We start from the raw sequence: 20,463 nt of genomic DNA on the forward strand, positions 1-20,463 counted from the left end.
TTTCAAATTGCCATATTTAATATTTTTCAATAAAGCATTACACAAAAACGGGTCATCTTTTTTATTATTATAGTCACATTAACGCTCTTGTGTCATTCGTGACTTGTCCAGGGGTGAGATTGGAACTCGTGACTTTGGCGTGGATGCTAACCACTACGCCGGGGTCGCCCCCAACGGCTCATCTAATTAAAATGACGTCTGAGACAAAGTTATAGGAAACTTTTATTAAAAATAAAATAAAACTGTTCAAAACTTCAATAAAAAAAAAATTAAGATATTTAAACTAATGTTTATTTGAAAGCTTATCGAAAATGCTAACTTTACTGAAATGAATACACACAATGGATACTTAAAAATTGACCACAATCGTAGAAATATTAAAAAATTAACTTTTTTAACAAATATCGGCCATTTTGAATCTTGCAATTTTTTTTTTCTTCAAAATGGCGTATTCGACATTTTTCAATAAATCGTAGCACGAAAATGACAATGCTATACGAAATGACGTCTGAGACGAAGTTGTAGGGAAAATAAAATCCGGAGGTGTTAAAAATTTAAATAACATAAAAATGTCCTTGTTCAATGTTTTTGATTTTTGTTAAAGCTGTTGAACAAAAACTTTTAATCAAATTTATGAACTTTTTTGTTAGCTATATTTTTGTAATTTTTGCACAGAAAATAATATTTGAGATCTTTTGATTCGTTCGAATACGTTTAAAAAAAAAGACTAAAAATAGCCGAATTTTTACACATGTACATGATTACCCATAACAAATAATTATGTAAAATTTCATGCACATCGGAGGGAGACTCGACCCCGATTTGTCATTTGGCGTGGAACTACTCTATGGTTACACTGAAGCAAAACTTCACGTAATCGCCATTGGTGAAATCCTTTAAATTTCATTGGATGGAGTGTCAATGATTTTCATATGACCATCATTTAAGACACTATTTTGGAGAACAGAAGAAAATACGTTTTTTTTTGGGTTTTGGAAATTACTTTTAGCGCAATTGAATGTTGTGCTTACAAAGTGATGGTGTGGTTTGAAACCTTGTCGGTATTTTTATTTTCATTTTTCATAGTTGGTGTTGAAACAAGAAGGTGGCATTGTTACAGTCGTACATTATCTGTTTAGCCTTAAACCCTATTATGATCTTTTTTTCCTTGATTTGTTTTCCGTACTGAGTACCAATGCTACCAACGCCAGGGAAGCAGCTCCAACACCTGGACCCTACCACCTATCTACCCATCAACTCATGGGCCGGGGACCAACGGCTTTACATCCCTTCCGAAGGAAGGCGCGATTAGAGATTTTATGCCTCAGAAAATCCCGTCGGCACGAATGAAATTGAACCCAGGCGCTTTAGCGTGAGAGGCTTTCACGCTTACCACTACACCACCGGTTCCGCTTATTATGACGTTTTAAATGTCGTTTGTAAAGGCGATATTTGCGTTTTTATTGTCGTCATGGCAAAATTTTAGCGTGTTTTTATCCTGTTTTAATTCGATTTTGATATTATTCTTGAAATTCTATTGCTCATAAACTACGTAGGTACTTTAAGGGAGGTGATAGGCGAATGTCTACGATCCATAAAAAATTTCAAACATTTTTATGACGATTGTCTACGTGGGGGAGGGAGGTCTAAAAGCTATCAAAATCTATCTACGTAGTTTATGGACAGCCCCTAGCCTTAGAACAATTTATAACTAAGGAGAAAGATTTGGTAACTTGAAAATATTGAGCTGCCCTGATTTGTCCACATAAATCCGCCAATGTGAACTAACATGCTTAGACAAACAGTGCTCGTGGGTCCTTTCATGTGAACTCAACTGCCGAGATCTTACAGCGACAACTTCCAATAAATGACATGAACGTGCGTAGTACCTCCCTTCCTCTGTGTGGCACATTATGAAATTGAACATTTTCGTATTTAAAATATTAATAACAGACCCGGAGACTCAAATTGCGCAAAAAATGAAAGCAGCATAAACAAAACGATCCCAATGGCAGCGATTCGAAGCTGTCAACTGTCGTATTTCACCGCACTGCCATTCAAATAAAATAAGATAGCTAAAAGCTCTCCGCTCTTGCCCGATCGAGGCGACAGTTGGGACATAGGTGCCGCATGCCAGTATATATGGGAAACCCTAACTTGGCCCCCCTCCACAAATGGAGGAGCCTTTTACGTCCATCGACGGACCAACCGACCAGCCGACCGCACCATGAGATGTGTGTGAGATTACAATTTATCAAAATTGAAAGCCAAGGCTCTCTAAATTCACCTAACCGCCGCCATACCTTGGTTCTTTGGGTTCCACTAATGGTGACCGTCGTCGCAACCGACGACGACGACGACGGTGGGAGTCAGGGGTCCCAACACACAGTGATGCAATTTTAGGCACTCGACTACGCATAGAGCTTAGGCGTGCGCAGTTGGATTTCAATAACTGTAGCGATTTGAATTGATTTAGATCTGGGCGTTTCAGTGTGAACCAATGCTCGATCGCTCCCTTATGAGCTGTCGTGCTGAGGCTACATAGTCAGCTGACAGGCAATCCAGGGTGTGTCGCCCGCCGACAAGGCATATTTGCAATTCTTGATCAACATGACAACTAGTGTGTCACCTACTTGAATCATGGAAGAATGAACGATCGAAGATACAATTATGCGGTACAGGGCGTGTGTTCTTCTTATGTTTTGCATACGCAGCGGCAAGTGTTCTAAATTCATCGGTCGATGGGCTACATGATTCATACAAGATGCGCTTTCGATTTCTTTGAGTTGAGAAAAGTAAAAGTACTCATATCACGTTAAATCACCTGAAGTGCTCTGCTTCAAACACCTTTATGTGCGCAGTAACAAACGAGCGCGTGTGAATAGATAACGTATTTATGGGCCGCGAAAAGAAAGTTGGTCAACGAACTTCCAAAGGCTGCTTACGACGTACAGTGGCAACAAATTTTCATTCGTGCAAATTCGTCATTATTACCGCAAACAGCGCTACAGTGCTGGTTACCCGGTACCATACCAACCTAGATAGGCCAAATGAGGCTTTTCCCAAAAAATCAACACCTTCTTACATAACTTTGTGGTGGGAGTGATGAACATGTTTCAACAGCACGATCTACACTTGCCTTTTTTGGTGGAAGTGCGAACACGATGATATCCTTACGTATCCACGCAGTACCTATGAGCTATGACTCTAGAGTCACACACTCATACAGGGTGCGTTGACTTCTGTCACCATCACGGCTTGCCCAAATAAGTCGATAGAAATTCTTAAATCGATTGATAGATAGAGAGATGAATTAACCAAAAGCGATATCTAGTGGCGATGATAAAAATCTCCTCCTCCTTAATCAAAATCCCAGCACCGAGCGGCTTCTATTGTGCATTGCATCGCAATAACAATCAAAACACAATCAACAAAAACACGATTCAAACCAGCTGCCACCGTAACCGTGACGTGCCGGGTTGTCGCCTTTCGTCATCTCTCGCAACTTTCCTACAACGATCACGACCGGTGAAATTTCGACCGTTTTTCGCCCATACCCCAAGGAGATTGTGGTGGAACTGTGGCGTGTCAAACTTTCTTTCGGTGGCAATTTGCAAATCCGAGAGAAGCGCTTTGATTCGCTGATTTCTGCTATGTTTTCTTGCATATCAACGAACGGCCCCGGAGGTGAACGAACGGGAAAGTGCCAACTGGGACAAACAAACTCTACGATCGTTTTTTTCGGTGTTGCAGCGGAGGAAGAAAAAGAAAGAGAGGTCTCCCCGTATCTGATGGGTTTTGTTATAGGCGCGAACTACGTACGATGCTGGTGGAGTTTGACAACAATAGATGTATAGAGGCCAATAGGTAAAATTAACCACCCTCGATGAGCTCTGGAAGTTATGCAATTCTCGGCTGATGTTTGGAAATTTCATTTTTGTTCGGTTAATAATTATTTCTTTTCACCTGTATTCCGAGCCGTTGGAGTTTTGGTGAGAGAGTTGTTGGTAAATCCGGTGGGTACGATGGTTTGGTAACCCATTGCTCGATGCTCAATGTCGGTTGAATGACTTGTGAATAGGTTTCTATGCTACTTTCATCCAAACTGTATGATGATTACTGTTATGCTGCTTAAGTGTGGTGATGTCTGCAACCATTTTTACGCGGATGTTATTTTCGTCGAGAAATGCAGGCGAAATGGTATCAATGTTATGAGTGAAAAGTGTTATAATCGCCAACGATGAATGTGAGTCGTCAAGCAGTGAGTCAGTAGCGTTGGATTTTCCATTTAATTTCAATTCCATGTGGTTTGTTGATATGCATGACGCGTGAAGAGTAACTAATAGCGATAAGATTTTGCTCGAGATTTTAAGTAACAGAGCTCTGAGAACAGCTGACACTGTGAGAGTTGACTTCTCTGTGGTTGTTCTATCATCTATAATTCTGAAAACGCTCGATGCTGCCAGAATTTCAAGAACTTTCGGAACTCCACAACGTTCAACACTCACTAGCATCCCCTAGCCACATAGGATCGGTCACATCTCCAAATACGTTCTCAAATTCCGGTTGTTATCGGCGTTTGATGACATCGACGATGAAGCTCAGCATTCAAGATGTAATTGCGAGCCCACCAACCACAAATTATGTATCGCAGATCGCAGGCATCGGTTGATGAGGACCTGCAGATCACGCCACACTAGTTTATAACAGCAAGTTGGATTAATAACGCTCTGGGATTGCATAAAATTGAGTTCACGTTTTTAGCAAAATTTCTTATCTTAGTTGGGACTACAAGTTGATGAATAAAAATGGTTCAAATTTTGGGCGCAAAGATGGCGCAGCGATACATTTTTTTTATTTAGCAAACTCTGGAATTTGATGGACCAGGAAAGATCAATAAACCTTGTATTATAGTTTGTACTTTTTTTATGGATGTACAAGTTATGGATAATGTTGTTTTTTCTACGCAATAAGATTTACGAAAACTAAGCTCAAGAATTTATCATGATTACTGAGCTATGTGTTCTTTTTCTATTAGCTTAATATTATTCCAGATAAAAAATTTAAAACGGTTTAATCGAAAAGTAGATTAATTTCCGGTGCTCAAAATCAAAAAAGAACAATTGTGATACATTGTTCTTGGATCACGAAAATCGCTTATAACACTTTACAGCTCTCTAGTCTTACCATGGCATACATTTTATCAAATTTTAATAAATTATTTTGAGGTGTATGTTTATTAGTTTCCTACAACATGTCGAAGAGAAATATGCTCTTGTTACATGACATGTAAAAAAAATATTCAAATAATTAATTGTTTGTTCTCAACCAGTTTCCAAATTTATTTTATGGATTCCCACCGATATATTCAGATATATGTATTATCATATTTAGAACTACTATGGAATTCACCTTTAACTTAACAGGAAATTCTCTTGGAATGCTCCGCGACCATTAAATTCTCGTTGAAATTCCCTTGACACTCTCCTAAGAGTTTTATTGGAATCCTGCTTAAGCACTCTCCTTGACAATCGAGTAAGAATTTATTTGAAATACTTCTTAAAATTCCTTTGCAATTATTTCGAAAATTAGATTCCTTTAAAATGTTTCCCAAACATTTTTTTTTGAACTCAATTCTCTTTGTAAAAATTAGAAGATACTAAGAACTTAAGGAAACATCATCGGTAGGACACGTGTATGAGAGAACATTTTCGAGAAAATCTATGGGGTTTGAACCTACAAATCCCATTACATCTCTTCTCATTTGTAATTATAAAATAAATTTGAAAATAGACATATATGCTTTTGTTAACAAAGATTCAAACGTCAATTTGTCGAAACTCTTAGCTCGTACACGCAAACTAACACCACTATCATGTTAAGAAAATATGACCCTACCTCATGGAATTCTTTTCTACTTCTCTCTCTTAGCTAATCACCATTAAACATTTCTTATCAATCTCAACAACTTTGCTATGTCCGAGATTTGGTGAAATTTGAGCAATATTTGGATTTTTGGTAAGCAAGCAATTTTCTTCAATAGATGTTCATCAATTTTAATGAGGCATTAAAAAGTTATTTTTTTTCTGAGTGTATACTAGACTGATGCAAAATTTGAAATTTTCGCTCCACAGTGCGAATTTCCAAATTGGGTCCTGCTTAGCCTCCCAAAATTTGAACTACTTTAGTAAAAAACTGACTTGGCACAAACCATTTCAAATTTATATGGGAATTACTATGGGAAAATCTATTTTTTTTTTGTTCATATTGTAGAAAATTTTCTCAGCTACAACTTTGTTGAAAACTACTTTTCAATCAAATGTAAGGAACAAAAGTTATTAATGATTCATGTCACTGATGTCTTATGATTATGCTCATTCAACTGTTCAGCAGGGAACATTGGTGTTTCTGGTGCGAAGAATAGAGCACAAATATCATGGCTATGTCACACTGCAGAATCCAGTGTTGCCCACAAAACAGCTGCTTGATCATGCCGTAAGATTATCAATCTCTTAAACAATTAATAACAATTTAATTTTATTATTATTATTATTATCTCTATTTAGGAGATACACAATTTAATTTGACATTTGGCTGAAAAACGATATTCCGCAAAGTTGTAGCTTAGAAGATTTACCGTAAGAATAGTTATAGAAATTTTCGAAAAAGCAATATGGAAAATGGGTATAAGACAATGAACAAAAAGATTGGCTTTCCCATAGTAATTTCCATATAAACTTCAAATAGTTTGTGCCAAGTCAGTTTCTTACCAAATGAGTTTAAATTTTGGGAGGCTAATCAGGACCTGATTTGAAACTGTTTGAGCACTGTGGAGCAAAAATTTCAAATGTTGTATCAGTCTAGTGTATACCCCCCTTAAGTAACAATTTTCACTACGCAAATAAAGTACTAAAAAATGAAGAAACATTCTAGAAGACATCAACATCAGGGCTGGTAGCGAGTCACTTTTTAGTGACTTGGTCACTTTTTTTCAAGCCAGTCACTAAAAAGTCTCTTTTTTAAGGTCAAGTCACTAAAGTCACTTTTTCTTGTAATCAGTCACTATTTTCAACTTTTTTAGCGTGAATTTATTTCAAGATTGATCATTCTTTGCTTTGTGCCGTTTAATCGTCTTTCTCTATACACAGGGTGTCTACTCATTTTTCTAAATAAAATTACCTGAGTTTTCCAGGTTTTTCCAGTACTTTAATGGATAAATTCCAGGTTTATAATAAAAAAAGTTATTTTTTAAACGCGTTAAAAATATACTTTTTAGGATCAAAAACCACAGCAATTTACCCAAACGTTTTTAAGACATGGCAATCAGTTTTAAAGAAACAGCTTTACAATCAAATCCATTGAATGTTGAAGTTTAACACTTACTTAATTTGAGTAAGTTCAAGCTGAAAATACGGGGAACTTACTGGAAGCTTACGTCCAGACTTTTGGAGCAGTTTAAAAAAAATCGAGAACCCTTAGGATGTTCCGAGAATTTCAGGGAAGTACAGAGCCCTTCAGAGAATTTATGAAAACTTCAGAAATATTTCAGAAACTTCACAGAAGTCCAGAGAATTTCAGGGAAATTTAAAGGTGTTTACGGAAGTTCCATTTATTTCCGAGCAGCAGAACCGAGATCTTCAATAGTTATAATACTTAAGGGAAATTGTCGAAACTTCAAGGCAATTTCAGTAAAGTTGCGGATTCTTAAAAGATACTGAACATTCAGGGCAGTCTAGAGAACTTTAAAGAAATTCAATAATCGTTTAGGCAGGAAAGTCTAGATTATTGAAAACAGTTTTAAATTAGTGTCGATAATTTAAGGGAAGTTTCCAGAAATTTAGAAAAACTTCGAAAACTTCACAAAAGTTTAAGAATTTGATGAGAAGTATTGTGAACATCCGACTAGTTTCTCAAACTACAAAAGAACTTCAAAGCTTCCCTTGAAATTCTACACACATTGTAAGTCTCCTAAGAATTCATTGGCAGTTCTCTTCACTAATTCCTTAGATTTCTTCTCATAATTTATTTGGCGAACCCTCCTGAACTTATTTTCCGAATTCCTTTGAGGATGTTCTGGAGTTATTCTCAGATTTAATTGTAATCCTCCTTTTAGTATTTTCAAAAAGATTCCAAGGACTTATGCTCCAGATTCGTTTTCTCCCACAAACATAAAATTATCCTCAGTAGGCCCTTGGAATTTTGCTCTGAAGGAGTTGTGCCCCTCAGAAATTTTCAGAGTTTTCATTAAACATTGCTTTTAATTCAATTCAGGGTTTCTTGAAATTCTACTCAAAACTATCAGGCTTCACAAGACATCTAAAATACCTCAGATCTACCTTAAAAGCAGATTGTATTTGATGTTTTTCTGAAAGTTTTTTTTCCCCCAAAACTTCCTTGAAATGAGGTCCTTAGAAATTATATTAAAATTCCACGAGCTTTTAAAACTGTGCATGGATTTTGAGTCCAGATTCTTGAAAATTTCTTGAAGTATTATAGCTTTTAAGTGCAGAACTAATTCAAATTTAAAATTTCTAGAAAATATGCATGCTCAAAAAAAAAACATTTCAAACAGCTTCTGTTTTTTTTTAAATTTATTTGTTACTGAAGATTAGTCCACTGTGGATCTATAAAGTTCAAAGTGTGAATGAAAATAACGAGACAATTTAAGAAGAAAATTATTAAATTCTCTGAGCCTTCCAGGTAGTTTAAGGAAAAATAAAATTTCCTGAGGATTCCCGGTTTTCCAGGTTTTTGCAGTTAGTAGACACCCTGACTAATACTATTGGTTTGGAAATAAACTTTCTATTCAATCTCGCTTAAAAGGTTCATATTGTACATAAGTGTTTATGAGATACTTATTGAATAAGTCTAAAACATCAAACATTTATTTTCTCTTAGGTCACTTTTTAGCTACTAATTTTACAACTATAAGTCACTTATTTCTTCAACATGGTCACTAAAATCACTATTTTTGACAACAGCCCTGCAACATTCTACACTCAATAGTTTCGTCGCAAATAGCCATGTCCCACTTTTTTTTGTCCCACTTTGCAATACTACAGAAAAAAAGTAAATTTTTTAAATAAGGACCACCATGGCAGAATCATAAGCATAATGTTAGAAAATCATGTCAAACCTCTATAAAAAATGTGTGCCAAACTTTGATAATTGAATAATTGTTGTGAGAACGCACACAGATTCAGTCAACCTAGAATGTCGTCATTAATAACCGCATCTTCTTAACCGTTTTGTTTTTCTTTTATTTTGCAGAACTCACCTGAAGCTAGAGTCGTTAGAAGACGCCGTGGTGCTAGACGACCCGACCGAAGACCTTCTGCAGGATAAACGAGGCTGTCCCGCCTACGTGTCGCCGGAAATTCTGAAAGCAAACACCACCTACTCCGGAAAGGCTGCCGACATGTGGTCCCTCGGTGTGATCCTCTACACAATGCTGGTCGGAAGGTGAGAGAGGAAATGTTTTAATTATATGAGTTGGCTTTATACATACACACATATACTCAAACACTGCCAATCAATTGAAAGCTTTTCTTTTATTCCGCTTTTTATGCATGGGGTGTTATCTGAAAATCGTAAAGGAAGCATACAAACGTCCTGCCCTCGACCGATGATGCTCGGAAGTAGGTTGTAAAACTTGCGTTGTTGCGCTTCCTTTTGTGAGCTGTTTTATTGCCGACTGATCCTTTTTTTATTGTGAACGCCTCTTTGTTCAAGTGATCGATATCCTGTGTCTAAGCGATCATCGATATAATTAGTATTAGCGCTTGCTTTTGTGTGGCACTTTTAAACTCATTTATGCCACCGTGGAATAGCTACTGCCACGATACGATGGCCGATGGGTGAAAGTATCGTATAAACCCATTCGTCTTGCTTGCTAGTCCGGGTCTTCAGACCTGAGAAATCACGATCCGACAGGATTAACCGTCACTTAGCGCTTGATGCCATCTCCTGACATCAGCAAACCAAGTACCTACATTAGCATTTTATAGCGCACGTTTTCTGGAAGTAAATAAAGAAATCATGATGTTTGAGGTGACTTTACTCTCTGAGACCATCACTATTATTGGACACACGATGCGGTCATCGTGCTCGGCGGTGCTGCAGCGATGCCAGGTTCGAACATGACTGCACAGGTATCCGAGCTGGCCGCGATAATGAACCAAAAGCGAGAGGAAAGTACCGTAATGCTTGACCTCATCGGATTGTAGCGATTGGACGCGGCACAGCGACTGCGGGTTCTTACTCTGTTCGAACATGTTTCATTCACCTATGAAATATGTATAGCCGAAATCTCTCTGGTGAGTCATTTCGGTGTGCATTAACATCGAACACAAAGGCAACTCGCAAAAATCCGAAAGGAAACGAAGGAACGATAATAGCTCATGTGCATTCTTGGTGCATAACTGAGAGCATGAATCACTGCTCGAATTCTGTAAATTTAACAAAACTGGCAAAGAATCCGGAAATTCCAGCTTTTGATCGATTTGAAACAACAAATTTAATTACATTGCAATCATTTCTGAACTCAATTCTCGATTACTTTTTTGAAGGGAAGTATCAGCTTTTCTAAACAAGGGCATTTGATCGTTGGTTTGGCATTCTAACACAACTATAAGGTATGGGAAAATTTCCTCTATTATCTGATGATAGTGTTAACTTTCCTTGGGCGACCCTACCAGTTACGTCAAATCGATGATCAAATGCATTGTTTACTAAAGCTGATACGTCCCTTCGTAATCGAGAATATTCTGAATATATAGGCATAGTCCGGTAGCTAAAACCATCAATCGCCATACAAACAGGTTGCATGCTTTTTTGTATCATAATCGGGTACAATAAAAGATACTAAATCGAAACAGAACGCTAATCTTGGATCATTAATTATCAACACGGGTAGCCAGTTCCAGTCGTCTTAACCTAAGACCATAAAAGCAGCTGCAATAAATCCACTGCGTATTTTCTCCTTTGTGTTTTCTATGATGACAGGTACAATATTCCGGCAAAAAGGTTGAATTGTAACGGTTTCGGATTAGGTCTTAGTTGCACCTTAAAGGAAAATATTTGCATGCTACCTGTTGAGTACGCCCCTGGCGCAGATGCGCACCTTCCCATCCAAGACACCTTGCCTACACAAACATCAACGCACCCAGGTATAGTACGCACCTTCTCTCCAGAGACGTTGGGCAAACGTCACGGATAAACAATTGATAGTAGGCAAACGCCAAAAAACATAAAACAACAATTTAACGTGCGGCATCAATGAGTTTGCGGTCTAAATTTAGTTAGTTTTTTCCATTGAAAGTTCAAGTCATTAAATTCAATTACTAGTGTAAAATCAGCTAGGTATAATTCTATTTCTAAAATTCGTTAAAATTATTATTTACAATTAATACCTTTTCCATAGTGTTTGATAAAAACTAGTGAACTTATCATAACCTAAAATCTACTTACATCCTAAACCTACAGTGAAGGTAAAATTTATAATCTAAAATACTAAGTAAATACTTAAATCTAGATTGCTTTAGTACGGTTTATAGGATTCAGTACGGATAAATTGTTTGCTAGATTGCCTGTTACGACGGCCACCGACAAAACGAGACGATCTCGTGCGACCCGTAATTTCGATCGCTTGCAAGTGTAGCACAACGGGACTAAACGTAAGTTACAAAAGAAAATTACTAATGGACTAATATTAAGATGCAAACATGTTCACTAACGTTACATCCTTCCTGAACCTTTTTCCAGGAATATAATAATATAATTAATGAACGTAAATCCCACGTCTTCGGTAGTTCTAATATTATTGTATTGAAAATCTCCCTGCGTAAGTTGGCAAATTCCCAACATCTTATTATATTCGTTTATTGGCGAATAAACACGGTCAAATACGGTCATGTCGAGTCGCGGTCGGTCAAATAAAGGCAGTAACGAAGGTAATGAACGTGGTACAATTAGTGGTGTGCAAGTGGTGGTCACCAACGAAACGGTCGAACCGGAGGCATCATTTCCAGGCCAGTCATGCAGAGTTTGCCGTGGAAAGGACACCGATGAAATGGTGAGGTGTGATCAGTGTCTGAAATGGTTTCATTTTAACTGCGTAGGAGTTAGCCAAGACATTGAGAACAAGCCATGGAAGTGTCTAAACTGTGTTAAGTTGCAACTAGTACCAGATACCCTTTCATCTGCAAGCAACACACTTTCTGTGCTGGGTGGTGCAAGAAAGAAGAAACCAGTGGAAACAGATGGCGATCCTGTTGCAGATCCTCTTCAGCACAACGACTCCAAGAAGAAACATCAGTCTAAGGAGGGCAACGTGAAAGCGAAGTCAATGGTAACTCATGCGTCAAGCCGAGCGTCTAGCAGAGCATCACAAACTCTCGCCAAGCTAAAGCTACAGAAGCTGGAGGAGGAAAGGACCCTGAACGAGAAAAAGTTGGAGCAGGAACAAATCTATCTGGAGGAAAAGTACAAACTACTGGAGGAGATGGCTAGCGAAGCTGGTTCGAACGCGAGTAGCGTGTCGGACGTCGTAAGAAACTGGCTCCCACAAGCGCAATCAAGTCATCGCTCACAATCGGAAAATCAACCGTTGGCAGTTCACCCCCTCGATGATTCCCCTAGAACCAATAATGGCAACCATCAACCCAGACCATTCGCCGATGGACAACCGGAACGTGAAGAAGATCGCTTCTCGCTAACAAGGAAACAATTAGCGGCGCGACAGGCTATTTCCAAGGATCTGCCCCAGTTTTCCGGCAACCCTGAGGATTGGCCTCTATTCATCGCGACGTTCAACAACACAACGGCCATGTGTGGCTTCACTAACGACGAGAACATCTTTCGACTGCAGAAAAGCCTGAGAGGACGAGCCTTTGAAGTGGTGAAGAGCCGGTTGGTACACCCTGCCAATGTTCCTGGTGTGTTGAAGACGCTGAAAATGATGTTCGGTCAGCCAGAAGCCATCGTTCAAACGCTCATCGAGAAAATTCACTCCCTGCCGGCCATAAGAGAGGATAGGCTAGAAACTCTAGTGGATTTCGCTGTAAATGTGGAGAACTTCTGCGCGACCGTAGACGCCTGTGGCTTGGAAGAATACCTGTATAACACGACCCTCCTACATCAGCTTGTGAGCAAGCTACCTCCAACAATCAAGCTGAACTGGGCGCAGTACAGGATTTCACTGCCGGGAGTCAACTTAGCATCTTTTAGTTCCTGGATCTATTCCCTCGCGGAGGCCGCTAGCATAGTGACTATTCCAAGCATCACGAGCTCCAAGCCAGTAAGGAATGACAGAAGTGGAACAAAGAAAGGAAGTGGCTTCGTGAATACTCACTCGGAAATCACTGCAGAACCTCCAAGTGGGAAGAATTCCAGTGCTAGTAACGAGTGCCCCGTCTGTAAAGGAGCTTGCAAAGCGATTGACAAGTGCAAGCGCTTTCTTGAATTCTCTCGCGACTCACGTTGGGCTATAGTGCGCGAATATTCACTGTGTCGCCGTTGCCTCTGCCGTCACAATGGAGTGTGTCAGGCCAAACTCTGCGGAAAAAATGGATGTCAGTTCAAGCATCATACTCTCCTGCACAACGACCATTATCAACAATCGTCGCCAGCTACATCAGCGACGTCGCCATCTTCAACAACAGCACCCTCGACGAGTGGCAGTACGGAACATCCCAAAACAGGAACTAGTTCAACAGCGCACGGTTGCCACACGCATCAAACCAAATCAAGCGACATACTGTTCCGTTATATTCCGGTAGTTCTGTACGGAAAACGTGGATCGATCCGAACACACGCATTCCTCAACGACGGCTCCGATCTTACATTGCTGGACGAAGAGTTAGCTGACGAACTAAAGCTGGAAGGAGAAGTCAGGTCGCTTTGCCTACACTGGACCGGCGGCACGCAGCGTCAAGAAGTGAAGTCAAGGGTCGTCGAACTGGAAGTAGCCGGTGTACACAGCGGAGCCAAAAGTTTCACCATCAGTGGTGCACGAACAGTAAACGAACTTCTGCTTCCGTACCAGACGATGGACATCGAGGAACTATCATCTTTGTACCCGCATCTGCAAGGGCTTCCGATCGACTCATACCACGGTGTTCGGCCACGGATCCTGATTGGACTTAAGAACCAGCATCTCAGCCTTCCTCTCAAGTGCCGCGAAGGCAATCTAAGCGATCCCATCGCCATTAAGACTCGTTTAGGCTGGACAGTGTGCGGTGGATGCATGGCAGAACCTGCAATCAGCCCGGTGCACTCCGTCTACCACATCGGTTCTTGCGAGGACCAACACAGTTCAGATGAGGATCTACACCAAGTCCTCAAAGATTACTTTGCGCTGGATAGCTTGGGGATTATGAAGCCACAACACGCACCTATCTCCGTCGAGGATCAACGAGCACATTCTCTTCTCAATTCGCTCACGAGGTTCACAGGGGAACGCTACGAAACTGGCCTACTTTGGCGTTACGACACAGTACGTCTACCGGACAGCCGAGAGATGGCTCTACGACGTTTCCAATGTCTAGAAAAGCGTATGCAGAAGAATGAAACACTCACCAAAACGTTGAAGGAGAAAATGGTGGACTATCTGAGCAAAGGCTACATACGGAAACTATCTGATGAAGAGTTGAGCCAATCGTTTCAGCGTGTTTGGTATCTTCCAGTGTTCCCGGTGACAAATCCAAACAAGCCGGGAAAGGTGAGGATCGTGTGGGATGCAGCAGCCAAAGCATTCGGAGTATCACTGAACTCTGTGTTGCTGAAGGGCCCCGATCATCTTTCATCACTATTTACTGTGCTGATCCGCTTCTGCGAGCATCCTGTAGCTCTGACAGGCGACATACGTGAAATGTTCCACCAAGTGTTAATTCGGGATGAAGACCAGCAGAGTTTGCGGTTCTTCTGGAGAGATGAGGATGGACAGATAGCAATATACGTAATGTGCGTCATGACATTCGGTGCTTGCTGCTCTCCTAGCAGCGCCCAGTACGTGATGAACTTGAATGCTGCACGCTTCGATCAGGAATATCCAGCTGCTGTGGAGGTAATTAAGAAACAGCACTACGTAGACGACATGTTGGTGAGCGTAGACACCGAAGAAGAGGCCATCAAGCTCGCTCAAGATGTAAAGTTCGTACACTCGGAGGGTGGGTTCGAAATCCGTAATTGGACCAGTAATTCTCTGCGCGTCCTAGAAGCCTTACGTGGAAGCAACGCTGAGGAGAAGAACTTGGACCTCTCACCAGAAATGGCAACCGAAAAGGTGCTCGGGATGTGGTGGTGTACATCGGCAGATGTCTTCACCTTCAAAGTCGGTTGGGACCGCTACGATCGCGATCTGTGGGAAGGCCGCCGTCAGCCTACGAAACGGGAGGTTCTACGGGTCCTCATGAGGATATTCGATCCCCTTGGACTCATTGCGCCGTTCCTAATGTTCCTCAAGATCCTGCTACAGGAAATCTGGCGAAGCGGCATCCAGTGGGATGACAAGATCGACGGCAATGCCTTCGCCAAATGGTGCAATTGGCTGCAAGTCCTGCCCCAAGTTGAACAAGTCCGAGTAGCACGATGTTTCCGCTCTCATCTTCTTCCCGGATACCATGATGTTCAACTGCACACGTTTGTAGATGCGAGTGAGAACGGTATGGCTGCCGCATGCTTCCTGCGCTTCGATCAGGCTGGAACTGTCCGATGCTGCTTAATTGCCGCCAAAACAAGAGTTGCCCCCTTGCGATATCATTCGATTCCACGGCTCGAGCTCATGGCAGCAGTTATTGGTACAAGGCTCTCCCAAACGGTCCTCAGCTCCCTGTCCTTCAACGTGAGCAAGCGATTCTATCACTCGGATTCCAGGGATGTGATTTGCTGGCTGTATTCGGACCATCGTCGCTACACACCATTCGTTGCCTGTCGAGTCGGTGAGATCTTGGAGTCAACAGAACCGAACCAATGGCGTTGGGTTCCAACCAAGTTAAACGTCGCAGATGATGGCACGAAATGGGAGAAATTCCCGGACATGACTCCAGAATCCAGGTGGTTCATCGGGCCAGATTTCCTGCGGGAACCGGAAGAAGCATGGCCATGTCAAATAGCGAAAGGAAGCAAGACAGACACTGAACTTCGTCCCTGTCTGCTAACCCATTTCACCGTGCCAGATCCACCGATCAACGTTTCCAGCTGGAAGCGGATGGTCAAAGTAGCTGCCTTTGTGCATCGTTTTGCGGCAAATTGTCGCCTAAAGAAGCAAAAGAAACCTGTTCATTGTGGTCCACCTTCCGCAGAGGAACTGCAGATCGCCGAGCGCTACGTGATACGCCAAGCCCAACGAGAAGCCTACCCGGACGAAGCAGCTATTCTGAAATCGGTGAACGGATCGCCGAAGCCCATTCCCAAGACCAGCCCGTTGTTTAAACTGACACCCTGGCTGGACGACCACGGACTGATGAGGATGCGGGGAAGAATTAGTGCCTGTACGCTAGCCACCGAAGATGCTAAAAACCCGATTATCCTCCCACGTGACCACCACACTACCAATCTTATTATTGCACACTATCACACTAAGTACCACCACCAAAACCATGAGACCGCTATAAATGAGCTCCGACAGAGGTATTGTATACCTCGACTACGAGCGACCTACGCAAAAGTACGCTACAACTGCCAACACTGCAAAAATCATCGCGCAACCCCACAGCCTCCAATAATGGCCGATCTTCCTCTAGAGCGACTTGATGCCTTTGCTCGACCCTTCACCCATATTGGCGTTGACTATTTTGGACCAATCGAAGTCGTCGTAGGTCGTCGAGTGGAGAAACGGTGGGGAATGTTGGTCACATGCCTGACCACTCGTGCGATCCACATCGAAGTAGTACACACTTTGAGTACCGCCTCCTGCATCATGGGCCTCCGAAACTTTGCAGCACGCCGCGGAATGCCCAAGACGATCTATAGTGATCACGGTACCTGCTTCATTGGCGCGAACCGCGAATTGGGAGAGGCAGCAACGGCGATCAACCAGGACGAGGTGATGAAGGAGTTCAGCGGTACCGAGACCACCTGGAAGTTCATTCCCCCAGCGTCGCCGCACATGGGCGGCAGTTGGGAACGCCTTATCGGTATAGTGAAGCGGAACCTCATGGAAATCCGCCCCTTGCACAAGCCTAACGACGAAGTGCTACGAAACCTTCTAACCGAGATCGAATGCACTGTTAATTCTCGGCCGCTTACACATGTTCCGGTTGATGATGAATCTGCACCTGCTCTCACCCCGAATCACTTCCTCCTGGGGTCATCCGACGGAACGAAACCGATATGTACCCTCGATGACAGCGGAACAGCACTACGGCGGACCTGGCGAATGTCTCAGCAGCTAGCCAACCAGTTTTGGAAACGTTGGCTAAGTGACTACTTGCCGGAGATCACTCGACGAACGAGATGGTATGCGAACACGAAGCCGATAGCGATTGGCGATGTGGTGATCATCGTTGATCCGAAGCTGCCCCGGAACTGCTGGCCTAAAGGCAAGGTCATCGGAACTTACATCAACAAGAACGACAATCAGATCAGGGCGGCAACCGTAAGAACTGCGAACGGTGTGTTCGAGCGCCCTGTGGCCAAGCTGGCTATATTGGATGTACGGCGCGACGGACTGTAAGCCGATCAGAGGATCGGCGTACCCGGGAGGAGTGTTGAGTACGCCCCTGGCGCAGATGCGCACCTTCCCATCCAAGACACCTTGCCTACACAAACATCAACGCACCCAGGTATAGTACGCACCTTCTCTCCAGAGACGTTGGGCAAACGTCACGGATAAACAATTGATAGTAGGCAAACGCCAAAAAACATAAAACAACAATTTAACGTGCGGCATCAATGAGTTTGCGGTCTAAATTTAGTTAGTTTTTTCCATTGAAAGTTCAAGTCATTAAATTCAATTACTAGTGTAAAATCAGCTAGGTATAATTCTATTTCTAAAATTCGTTAAAATTATTATTTACAATTAATACCTTTTCCATAGTGTTTGATAAAAACTAGTGAACTTATCATAACCTAAAATCTACTTACATCCTAAACCTACAGTGAAGGTAAAATTTATAATCTAAAATACTAAGTAAATACTTAAATCTAGATTGCTTTAGTACGGTTTATAGGATTCAGTACGGATAAATTGTTTGCTAGATTGCCTGTTACGACGGCCACCGACAAAACGAGACGATCTCGTGCGACCCGTAATTTCGATCGCTTGCAAGTGTAGCACAACGGGACTAAACGTAAGTTACAAAAGAAAATTACTAATGGACTAATATTAAGATGCAAACATGTTCACTAACGTTACATCCTTCCTGAACCTTTTTCCAGGAATATAATAATATAATTAATGAACGTAAATCCCACGTCTTCGGTAGTTCTAATATTATTGTATTGAAAATCTCCCTGCGTAAGTTGGCAAATTCCCAACACTACCTGATAACAACGTCTTAATGAAAGGACAATGCTGCTCGTATAGCTGCAAACGGTATTCATTGAAAAGGGATAGTAGTGTAATAAAAGACAAGCTCAAGATGACGGGATGGATAGATTGTTGAAGATTTTCCCAATTACTTTATTTTCGTTACGAATAAAATGTGCTGTGTACGGCTTATCTGCAATTATATCGTACAGAAATAAGGTAATCTGGTGAGCTTTTAGAAAAGGAAATCTGTGCTGATAAAGACTGTCCCTGATATTGAAACTGAAATGTCAACTTTTGCCTTTTTAATAGCGAATTTTGTTATTATCCCGGTTGGAACTACACCGAACTTTTTGTCAGTACGAACCTCAACCTGAGGTAGATTTTAAAAACAAAAGAGCATACTGACGTTTGACAGAAAACAAGCAGACCCAATCTTGATACTCAATCTAGGTTGGAACTGAATAATAATAAAAAAAAGTAGCATACAGTCAAATAGAGTAACCTTGCTGTGTCTTGTAGTCGTCGATATTGTGTTTGAGAACTGTACTAAAACATTATTTACGTATATGATGATGCTGTGGATTGCCTTTAATTAGTTGTGCTGTTCTAAAGCTTCATATTTATTAATATAATACTTTGAAAACAAAAATCGACTAATTTCAAAAGTTTGTTTTTTACTTCGTCCTGAAAAAACATTTTTTCTAATCACGAATTTTTTTTTGCATATTCCTGATTTCTCGGTAAGATCCTTCCGATTTCTTTAGAATTTGTGTGGCTACTTTCTCTAATGGTTTCTCAAGGAAGTGTCTTCCGACTTTTCCAAAAAAATATTCTGACTTCTACTCAGAGCGATACTCAGGATTTTTGTTTAAGTGGCACACTCTTAGTTTTGCGCCCCTCTCCACTTTTACGATGCCCTCATCACATAAGGGTGGTTTTAAAAAGAAAGAGATATCACATCAAAATCTCTCTATTATACCTGTTTTCTCTGACGTAAAGTGGGAGTTATTCAACCCAGGGATGCCAGGTATATTTACAAAAAATCTTCAACGAGATCACCGCTACTTTCGTGGGCATGGGAAAGAGTTCATTGTTTCTTATTTATGAAACTGAGTGTTAAAAGAAGTTTAGGGCAATTCGTAGAAGTTAAGAGGATATCATTTAATTTCAGAGAACTTCGTAGATGCTCGAAAAACTTCTTAAAAGTAAAAGTGGTTCTTTGAGCACTTCCGCCACCGACAAACCGACATGAAACTTAAACTTAACTTTTGATCGAGAATCCATAACGGCCTATTCAAATGTGTCAAAACCATAGAAATGTTTTATCTAGGCAGATGTCAGTTTTGTTCTTTCTTTGTATGTTTCTTTTTAATTTGTATGATCATTCATGTCGGTGCAGGTGCTTCCACAGTTGTTAATTGCTTTATATAGCTTTATAAGCCTATACCATTTGTGCATTAGTATAATTGTGTGACAAGTGCAATCATACATAATCCTAGGGAAGCCGAGAAATTTATCACCCGAAAAATTCTTAGACCAGATCGGGAATTGAACCGAGCCGCCTCCAGCATGGTTTTGCTTTATAGCTGCGCCTTTACCGACTGAGCTATGAGAAGCTCAGCATGCTTTGTAGGAGTTCAGTGAACTTAATAGAACTTCTCAGAATCTTGTAGAACTAACTTCAGACTAGACTAGACTATACTAACTTGAGCATTTTTTATAGAAGTTCAGAGAACTTTGTAGTAGAGTTTTGTAGAAGGAGTAGAAGGGTTCGATGAAGCTTAGAATTTTTTCTTTAACTTCATTAGACTTTTTAAAACATCGATCATTTTGTTCAGGGTACATCGTAGATATCCAGGAAATTTTATATAAATGCAGGGAACTTCATAGAGCTTCAAAGAAATTAAGGGTGTTCTGTAAAAATTCGGGCAAGCGATGTATAATTGGGAATCTTGTGTAAATTTGGGAAACTTCGTTAAAGTTTAGAAAAC

General features: G+C 41.0%; 1 protein-coding gene across 1 annotated transcript in view; it reads left to right on the forward strand.

Moving 5' to 3' along the window:
* Positions 1 to 20,463, forward strand: part of LOC135697852 (tribbles homolog 2-like) — a 129,087-nt gene that overhangs the window by 91,184 nt on the left and 17,440 nt on the right. The window contains exon 5 of the mRNA XM_065217712.1: positions 9,271 to 9,462. Coding sequence (XP_065073784.1) covers positions 9,271 to 9,462 — 192 coding nt within the window. The remainder of the gene's footprint in view (positions 1 to 9,270; positions 9,463 to 20,463) is intronic.

This window comes from Ochlerotatus camptorhynchus, unplaced genomic scaffold (assembly GCF_037179485.1).
Source record: "Ochlerotatus camptorhynchus isolate MF236.1 unplaced genomic scaffold, CSIRO-AGI_Acam_v1.1 ptg000078l, whole genome shotgun sequence".
NCBI classification, from domain to species: domain Eukaryota; kingdom Metazoa; phylum Arthropoda; class Insecta; order Diptera; family Culicidae; genus Ochlerotatus; species Ochlerotatus camptorhynchus.